This window comes from Gigantopelta aegis, chromosome 1 (assembly GCF_016097555.1).
Source record: "Gigantopelta aegis isolate Gae_Host chromosome 1, Gae_host_genome, whole genome shotgun sequence".
NCBI lineage: Eukaryota > Metazoa > Mollusca > Gastropoda > Neomphalida > Peltospiridae > Gigantopelta > Gigantopelta aegis.
The window spans coordinates 36,327,796-36,337,899 of NC_054699.1; the positions used below are offsets into that span (position 1 = coordinate 36,327,796).

A 10,104-nucleotide genomic window follows, 5' to 3' on the forward strand; every position below is an offset into this window, starting at 1 on the left:
AAGGATACCAAGTAAAATCCCAAAGGCAACAATGTTAACATTTGGGTTTAAAAACAGTATATACATGTATATCAAGCAAATTAGCATCTGTAAATATCAGTACTACAACCCCTTCCTCAAAGTTCTAACTGAATGCTACAGACCAATTGGTAAATGTAATGAGTCAAAACCACCCAATTATCAATAGGTAAGTTTATTATTTTATAATTTGATGAAAAATTGCTTGTTTAATACATGGAAGAATAATTTTTAAAATAATAAAATCCTACCCCCCCCCCCCCCGAGGTCTATACTTTTGTTCCTCTAGCAGCAGCATACACATCTATGAACTTTGTATTGTTGTTTTCATTTTCCATTCATATGTTGGATAAAATAATTTTATTTTTGAGTTCAGTAGGAAAAAAGGTAACAAAAGGTTAACATTTTATGCAGACATTATTTAGAACATACTGGCATTAAGTAATTTTTGTACAAATTTATTTTTAAGTGTGCCACTTTTTTGCACTAGCTAATAGTTTTGTTGCGTTGAAAAACATATAATGTCAGAAATGCTATGGTTAAAATTATTTTATAGCTAATGTATTAAGTACATAATCTCAACCCCAGTGTCACATACTATAGGAACAAAACTAGAACAAATTTTCGTTTAGCCAATTTTTTTATATGTGGAGTACATGTGTATTTCCTTGTTAGTTTTTAAAATGTAGTTAATTTAAAGAATATTTTATTTGCTAAAAGGTAAATGTTGTAGCCGCTTTGTATAAAAATCAGCAATTAGCAATTGGCTAATTTGGCGATGGACAGGCAGTGTTCAATAAATGATTGAGAAAGTCACTCGCCCTCACAGAAACTTTGGCTAGTGCCCTGTGTATTATAGTAATACAGTTAATTTCCACCAGCCCAGACCAAAAAGCTGCTAGCCGGAACCAAGAGCTGGGGGCTAGATGATTTCTACATATGCTTGACGTCCTAACTCATGTTTATGACGATTGACGTCATAACTCATTTCTTTTCAGAATTCTGTTTGCCATTTAACGTATCATTGTTTTCAAAATATTTAACAAAACAAATTAATATTTTCAACTTTATATTTATTGGTAAGTTGTTACATTTTTATGTCGTTACATAATGTGGAGTATATTTTTTCACGTATGACTAAAGGAGTTTGTAGTTGAAATGTTTATGAATTGTTCAACGATAAGCAAACCATAGTTTAGAAACTTAATGTTTTGTTACTGTAATTAAATGGGCAAGAAAAATAATCAATCACTGTTGTGAGGTTTAGATAAGGCAATTCCAACCCTCGGGACAAAATGTTTTTGTCCCTCAGGTTGGAATTGCCTTATCTGTACCTTACAACGGTGATAGATTCTATTAGTCTAACCGTTTAATTGTGGTTTGTTTCTATTTTTCAGTTGTTGTAAACCCTTCATCTGCAGGCAGCTTGTTTGAGCCCGTTAACTTTGACGATATTCCTCCAGCGTTGCAGGAGGTTACGGTCGGTGTGTCTGGGAAAGCAGTCACTCACCAATTTAAACTGAGGAACAAAATCTTGATTAACGGGGAACAGGTACAGAGTAATCGTCTTGAAAAGACTAGTGATGGCATAGTTATTGAAAGTCTGCAACAACTCGGTGATGACACAGACAAGCTTCCATTCACGTCCTTCACCTGTAAATACTGCCTCAAAATCCTCTCCAGTGCAGCCACATTGTATTCTCATGCCAAAGTTGTTCATGCTGGTGCATCTGACATGCAGAGCTATTTGCAAGAAATCAAATTAAAAATGAGAGTCAGGTGCCCTCACTGTGTGGAAGATGTTTGGCTCTTGGGATACCAGAATTTAGCCCAACATACTAAAACATTTCATCAAGATGCTTCAAGTGTCCCCTTGCAACGTCTGTTGTCTTCGGAAGAGAAAGTCGACAGGAGGAGAAGGCGCTATGGCGTGGATTCAGTGATGCTCTGTCATCAGTGTCCAGCAACATTCAAATGCAAGTCTTTCTTTGAGAAGCACTTGCAGGAGCATGTTATAGTGGAGGATGTTAAGGATGGTGGGCAGCTTCCTGGTAGTAGACATATTCCCGATAGTGGACAGCTTCCTGGTAGTGGTCAGATTCCCGATAGTGGGCAGCTTCCCGGTAGTGGGCAGCTTCCTGGTAGTGGACAGATTCCTGGTAGTGGACAGCTTCCCGATAGTGGGCAGCTTCCCGGTAGTGGACAGCTTCCCGGTAGTGGACAGCTTCCCGGTAGTGGACAACTTCCCGGTAGTGGACAGCTTCCTGATAGTGGACATATTTCAGCTGCAACAAAACAGCTTGACAAATCTGAAACGGCAGGTGACCCAGTTCAGCCTCCTTTTTTCAGATGTGAGAAGTGTGAGATGGTTCTACACACAGAAGAAGAGCTTAGAAATCATTTTTCACGTGCTCACAGTTTGGAATCAAAATCCAGTCTTATCACTTGTGATATCTGTTGTGAATCTTTCGATAGTTTGAGTAAAGTGAAACAGCACAAGATGGACGAACATGATGGACGAGTACCTCTACACTGTCCTTTCTGTGTGTTAGGCTACCACGACAGGCTCAACCTGTACAGGCATATAGGCCATGTACATTTAGATGTTTCGCCTCACAAATGCCCCTATTGTCCCAAGTTGTTTGACAGAGTCACATCTCTGGACCACCATCTGCACAAGCAGCACAAAGACGAGTTGGACGATTCAGTGATAGAGGGCATCAGACACACACAGGAGCTGCTGGAGTGTCCATATTGTCCGGATGTCTTCATCAGTGGAAACCCTTTGGTGCAGCATCTCCTTGACAGCCATCAGGACACATTTCCTTACAGGTGCTCGAGATGCACACTGCGCTTCCTAACAGAAAAGCTGATGCAGCACCATCTAGCTAATGCCCACTGGAACCAGACTTCAGAGAAAAGCTCTTTGGTGTCAAGGTCAAAGGATTCAAATAAGATACTAGATTATGAGTTGAAAACCCCAATTGGAACTGACAGTGGGTATGCTGAGAATAAAGCAGAAAATGTTATTAAGTCTATAGATGATTTACCAATTGAAGCACAGAAAGCTGTGAAAGATCTTCAGAAACGTGGAAAGTCTGCCGTAGTTGTTGTCAATTTTCATGAGGAGAAAGGTAAAGCGAGTCAAAATGGAAACAAACTCAATGTTTCCAACAGAACCCAGTTGACTACAAATGAATCAGACATGGTAAATGCTGAGTCTGTTTCACTGACGAGTCATTTTCATAGACCCTCGGAGATTTATACAGAACCTGATGTTGATACAGATATTTCAGATCTTTCGAGAGTACATCTGTCTAGCAAGCATGGAATACCAGCATTAGAATCATCAGCTGGATTGGTGAAGCATGTTACTGTTGATGATACATGCCCTGCTCCTCTGTCCAGTTACACAGAGTTACCAGCTGTGGAGACGGGGATTCCTTTGGCTCACTATGTTGCCATTAGTGATGGTAACACAACTACGTATACTACAGCTGAGGCCCTGAGCTATTATGAAGCAGGTGAATCTGTGTCTGGCTCGGTTGAGGTGGATCCTGCTTCCTACATTGAGGAGTATGTGTACGGAGGCCAGCCTACTGAGGTAGTGGAGGAAATCATTGATGATTCGTCGGTTGAGACCGGGGTCCTGGAAGGTTATGGGGAAGTGATCGCCATCCCAGTCTCCCAGTTCGGTGAACATTCTGTCTATCACGGGCATCAGATTGAGATTCTGTCCGGGTCAGACACGATATCTACAGCAGACTTCATGAAGCTGATTGGGGATTCAAATCTAAAATATACACCTGGAAATTAATTAGGTACCACGTGAATTGTATTGCAGGCTCTAGAAGGCGTCTAGAAGTAGTTGTCCATGCCAACGTGGTTTAAAGCTGATATTAAGAGTTGTTACATGTTCTGTGTCTACTGGGTATTAACCAAGATGAAATTATTAACTTACTTACGTTAATGTGATTTCAGGTCATTAGATAATTACTGAACATTTTCAAACATATTTACGGATTGTGGCTTTTTCTCTAGAATAAATTAATTTAAGTGTTTTGTATCCACCAAATGGTCACAACTACTTCCAGGGTATAAGTCATATAATCAAAACTACGTGGTGCCTAAGTAATTTCTACGGCTCCGTTTTACGAAGCAATCTTTGCGCTAAGATCACCTTAATTGCATAACACTAACATCGTGTCGTAAAACGGGGACAGGTGTATAATTCACAATCAGGGGATGGACCTCCAGACTAGCAGTGTCCTGTCATAAAGTTGTTGTTCACACTGTTCTATCAGTGCAGGGCTCATGGTGTGACAGAATGAACTGGTCATCCGCTACGTTCAACGCGTATGGCATCCGCGGAAACAGTGTTATTACCTAACACGGCCCTAGTGGCCGGGACGTAGCATAGAGGTAAAGCGCTCGCCTCATGCACAGTCGTTCTGGGATCGATACCCGTTTGCAGGCCCATTGGATTATTTCTCATTCCAGCCAGTGCACCCCAACTGGTATATCAAAGGCTTTTGTATGTGCTATCCTGTCTGTGGAAAGGTATATATAAAGAATCCCTTGCTACTAATGGAAATATAGCGGTTTTCCTCTAAGACTACAAAATGACCAAATGCTTGACATTCATTACCCGATGGTTAATAAGTCAATGTGCACTAGTGGTGTTGTTAAACAAAACAAACTTTAATGCAGGCCCTATTCTAGCATCTAAATGTGCACTAGTGGTGTCATTAAACAAAACATACTTTAATGCAGGCCCTATTCTAGCATCTAAATGGCCAGGCTTTCTGCCAGAGGCTACAGAGGTTAAAAGTACTTGCCCTAAAACTTGGAAATTAGTGGATATATATTTTTTAATTTTTAGATAGATAATAGTAAAAGAACAGCTGTCAGATTTTGTCAAATCATATAAAATGTAGTGTGCAGTTTCGAAACATTTCAAGCCCATAACCACTTAGTAGGGCCATTTATAGGTGGGTTTTTTTTTTTTTCTGGCACAAAGCCTGAAGGTGCCTATTTCAAACTATATTTAATGACTTTGTTCGTCTTTATAAAACCAAAATTAAAACAAAGAAAACCAAAGTCTTATGTACTTGTTGTCGTATTAAGCCTGCTGCTCTATTTGCTAACGCCTTTTTTCGTATGATGGAATTTGATGCAAGTTATTTATTTGCACACAAAATTAGTCTCTTTTTTATATTTCCAAAACACTTTTACATTTCTTCTTACGTCAAACCAAACTTAAATAATTTACAACAAACCAACAGCATTTTTGTAGGAGGATGAGACGGACTATAGCAGCAGATTGGTGAAAATTATAGAAGAATTGTGCCTTTGATGATAAAAGCATGAAACTTGGCATGAAGTAAGGACATACCAAAATAGTTATTTCTAGATATAGGGACATTGCAGATTTTTTCTGTAGTTGCTATGGCGACCATTTTTCAAAATGGCCGCCATGGTCACAATACAACTTGATGCAGGGGTTTGAATGTAGCTTACTTTTTGTTCTTTACACAGTTAATGACGTTGATTTATAGATATGCCTTTTCACATCATGTAGGGGTGCTGATTTCAACGACAAATCTAGAGTATGAGCCAAATGAAATTATAATAATTAAGAAACTATGGTGTCTATATGTTCTTTGCCAATAAATAGTTTATATAATTATAGTGCAAATATTTACAAGGTTCATATTAAACTGTTTTATAGGTATGTCCATTCCACATATAGAGGTGTAGTTTATTAAACATCCCAGAGCATATCCTGAATGAGAGAGAATTGCCTATGGGAAAGGGTAGCGTTTCTCCCCGTTTACTATATTATTTGTTCCTTAATTAATCATTTCTGAATTTTACTTATCAATTTATAGTATTACCGAATTCAAATAGAGAACAAATTATTATTTTTTAATTGCTTTCATTCACAATATATATGATTTGTTGTTTTATAAGTAGTACAGGACGTACAGTACTAATAAAAAAGTGTCATGACTGTGTCGTAATTTTGCACCTTCTTACAATGTTTCCGAATGAATACCTGTCAGTGAGTCCATTGGTCTATTTCTCGTTCCAGCCAGTGCGCCACGACTTGTATATTAAAAAGATCATTTGCTACTAACTGAAAAATGTAACAGTTGTCCTCTCAATGACTATTTAACAGAATTACCAAATGTTCTACATCCAATAGCCTATCAATGCCCTCTAGTGGTGTCGTTAAAAGAAAACCCTAACTTTTCTTACAATTTTTCCATGCATACATCTTAAATCCTGATTAGGTGGCAATAATTACCCTGGATCAACCTTTGTATGACACTGATAAACGAATTCGTGGTCCCGGCCAGCAACTCTCGATGTAGACAAGTTTATTATGTTCTTTTGGTGCTCTTCATATTGATACGGCAGCCCTTAAGGTGGTAAGGGATCTATTTGATGGCAGTGGTTGGACAGATGCCCTTGTACAGGCTGGAGTTGCCTCTGCAGTTATAGCAGATTCTTTCTTAAAAGCTACAAATTTAACACACACTCATAAAGCTCATCAAGTTACAGCTTGTAGCCTGCACATACTCCTACATGGTGCAGCCGCAGACTTGTAGAAGACAAACATCTGATGTCAATCAGAGCGGTGAAGTATCAGAGCTATAGGTAGTACTATACCAAATAACTTTCGGCTGGGTCAGAGCTCGAGGTGCACCCAACTTTTGATAGAGAAGTGAACACCACAAGTCCTGTGATTGGTTATAAATGTGAGTGTGTTGGTTGTAAAAAATAATAGTTTCATCTGGGTAAAATAAATGTGCAATTTTATTTCATCTAGTACCAATGTGTCGAGTAGCCTTGTGCTTGAAACATGTATGGGGTACCTGTAAAAAAAAGTACTCGAATTTTGTGCGAAACTAGGGTAGTCATAGACGCTACCCGTTATTTCAGAAACGAGCAGCTTGACCCCCATTTTTTTCTGATTCACTTTAAGTGTAAGGGGTGGTAGTATTTATATCCGTGGCGTTTATGTCGGTTGATACGTTGCAGGTAGGAGTTTTAGCGCATATGTTACTATTGTCGTCTATGGGATTTGATTTGGTAGTATACGCCCTATAGCACATATTCAGTGCATAATAAAAAATATTATGATTTTGTCATTTTATTTAATTAAACTATACTGGTTGATTAATTAGCCATCACTCGATCATGCAAGTTCACAATGACCTTGACCTTGACAATAATCTCTGTACATGGCTCTGAATGGAGTTTGAATCAAAGTTAGCACTGAAGAAAAGTTGGTTTTGGCCTATAATTCATACTGTAAAGATTTCAATAATTTCTTTTTACATGGTATTTGACTTGCCATATACAACTGCTCTTAAATATGGTATTATATATAGGCAACCTGAACTAAGATTTTAATAGCAATTTATTTTTATATTAAAAATAGCATGTGCCAATAGTGGGTTAATGTCTTTAGTTTCCATTAACATTGTTAATTTTTTATGTATGAAATTCTGAAAACTCAAATTTGTAAAGAAGTTGATTTTTATTGTCATTTTAACGTATTTATAGGGTGCTAAGTTATATTTTAGACAAATTTGTAGTTTTATGCAAAATTTAAAGTAAATTTGAAGAAAAACTTTACCAAAAACATAATTAAATTTGTTGTCACTATGGTGCCTTCTGTTCTTATTTGTACATAACAATAAGGTTGTTAAACATATACTTAGATCTCCAGATAATTTTTGTTTCTTAATAATCACTTAGTTAGCTCTCATGAAAAGCATTTTGAGTTTATACTAGATTCAGAACCAATTTTTTCAGATTTGATTATCTGCCTTGGATTAAGTTGATAAATTTATTTTATTGTTAAAGCTGTATTACCTAATATTACTAGCTAAATAAAATGCTGGATTACAGATTGCGGGAATACATCTAATGTACATATTGTATTCATTCGGATTAGAAAATAATGCAAGAAAATAGATGTTCGGGTAATTTTGTCATTTAAAAATAGTTTGTTTCAGTAATTAATCAAAAATAAATATGTTAAAGCTGCATGATTATTCCAGATATCACACCTATTAAAACCTCCAACTACAGTAGGCTATAAATAAAATATAGTCAGGAATATTGGTGGCTGCCAATAGTTTTGATGGTTCATTATGAAAATCAGCATGGCCGATGGATTTGAAATTCCCACACCTGGTAACTTGAAGACACCCACACCCAGCATACAGGATTTCCTCACAACACTAATGTTCAGGACATTAAGTCATTACTTCATACAGGTACAGTCATGTTTGTGTTTCCTTCCTCAGACAGTGTATTTTTTTAATACTGATATTTCTTTGATGTGCCTGTTAAGGTCTTCATAGTCTAGGGGTCAATCAAGTGCATGTGTTTTAATGGAATTCTTTAAAGGGGTAGAGGTACTCTGACTATCTTTGTTGTCTCTACATATATACCCGAGTACACACACCCAACTGAAAGTAAATATCTCAGGAGTTTTATTTTAAAACATTTTGTTGTTTAATATGACATATTGCATTTGTACATAACTATATGCAATATATATGCTTTTTGAGGTGTACATTATATTAGGTTGCACTGTAGAAACAACAGTTTCAGTGAGGTTGTCAGTTTATGTCAGAATACACCAGATCCTGGTTGTCATAAAGACACATAGCTGGACACTTTTTGAAAAATGTATGTTATCAGTATAGGTAGTACTATACCAAATAACTTCCGGCTGGGTCAAAGCTCGAGGTGCACCCAACTTTTGATAGAGAAGTGAACACCACAAGTCCTGTGATTGGTTATAAATGTGAGTGTGTTGGTTGTAAAAAATAATAGTTTCATCTGGGTAAAATAAATGTGCAATTTTATTTCATCTAGTACCAATGTGTCAAGTAGCCTTGTGCTTGAAACATGTATGGGGTACCTGTAAAAAAAAGTACTCAAATTTTGTGCGAAACTTGGGTAGTCATAGACGTTACCCGTTATCTCAGAAACGAGCAGCTTGACCCCCATTTTTTTCTGATTCATTTTAAGTGTAAGGGGTGGTAGTATTTATATCCGTGGCATTTATGTCGGTTGATAGGTTGCAGGTAGGAGTTTTAGCCGCATATGTTACTATTGTCGTCTATGGGATTTGATTTGGTAGTATACGCCCTATAGCAAGTCCCCAGTTTTAGTTTTGGTTCATGGTTTTCAGCTGGAAGTGAAAGTCTTGATCTTTGTTCCTGCAATCCAGATGACAAAGTTTCTTTTGTACATTGATACATTGACCAACATTACCCCATTCTTCTTTGCCTTACATCACACAAATTATGCCAGATGGATTCCAGTCCATTTGAGAGATTTGGTAACACTTAAAGAATGTCATCTTCTTTTATATTCCGAATTTTAGAAGGCAGGTTGATGGTCAAGCAGACTTTTCCCTGCTATTACCATTGATTAGACCCAACATAACGCTGCTGTGAAAGGTGATGGTGGAGCTATAATCCTGACAGAGAATCCGACAGTTCTTAGGTGTTGGATGGTATGTGGACCAGAGATAACTCCAGTAATAGTTTGAGTCATCCATGGAGATGAGTTAGAAGAAGGCAGCAATTTCGGTACATCATGAACAGACCAAACAAACACAGAAATCATTTCTTTGAGATGTCAAGTCACTGACAAATACCATAGAAGGGATCCATTTTGTGAAGGTAATGATAATCTACAGAAACTAGACGGCCAATACATTGCAGACCATGCTATTGTTTATACCATGCGCAGATTTGAGACGTTAGGACAGGATCAGTATGAAATATTTGTGAAAGAACAACATGTTTTAGAGACAAAATCCATCCAAGAACCAATCGAGAATTTCTGCCGCTCTTCAAACATCCTCCAGTTCGAAATAAATCCAAAGTACAACAGCAAATGTCTGCTCAGTTTCCCAGACTTGACGTTGCTTGTCAGGTAAAGGTTGGCAACTTGGATGAGTTGTTTTAGCATGAGATTCATGCCTGGCCATCACCACTGCCACATATAGGGAAACTGAGTCTGACCCCTTGTGTAGTGTGTACTAGAGGA

The 10,104-nt window shown here is 37.6% G+C and overlaps 1 protein-coding gene across 1 annotated transcript in view; it reads left to right on the forward strand.

Moving 5' to 3' along the window:
* LOC121374375 overlaps positions 1-4,561 on the forward strand; it is a 32,162-nt gene extending 27,601 nt beyond the window's left edge. The window contains exon 7 of the mRNA XM_041501479.1: positions 1,416-4,561. Coding sequence (XP_041357413.1) covers positions 1,416-3,835 — 2,420 coding nt within the window. The 3' untranslated portion in view covers positions 3,836-4,561. The remainder of the gene's footprint in view (positions 1-1,415) is intronic.
* Positions 4,562-10,104: the final 5,543 nt, after the last annotated feature.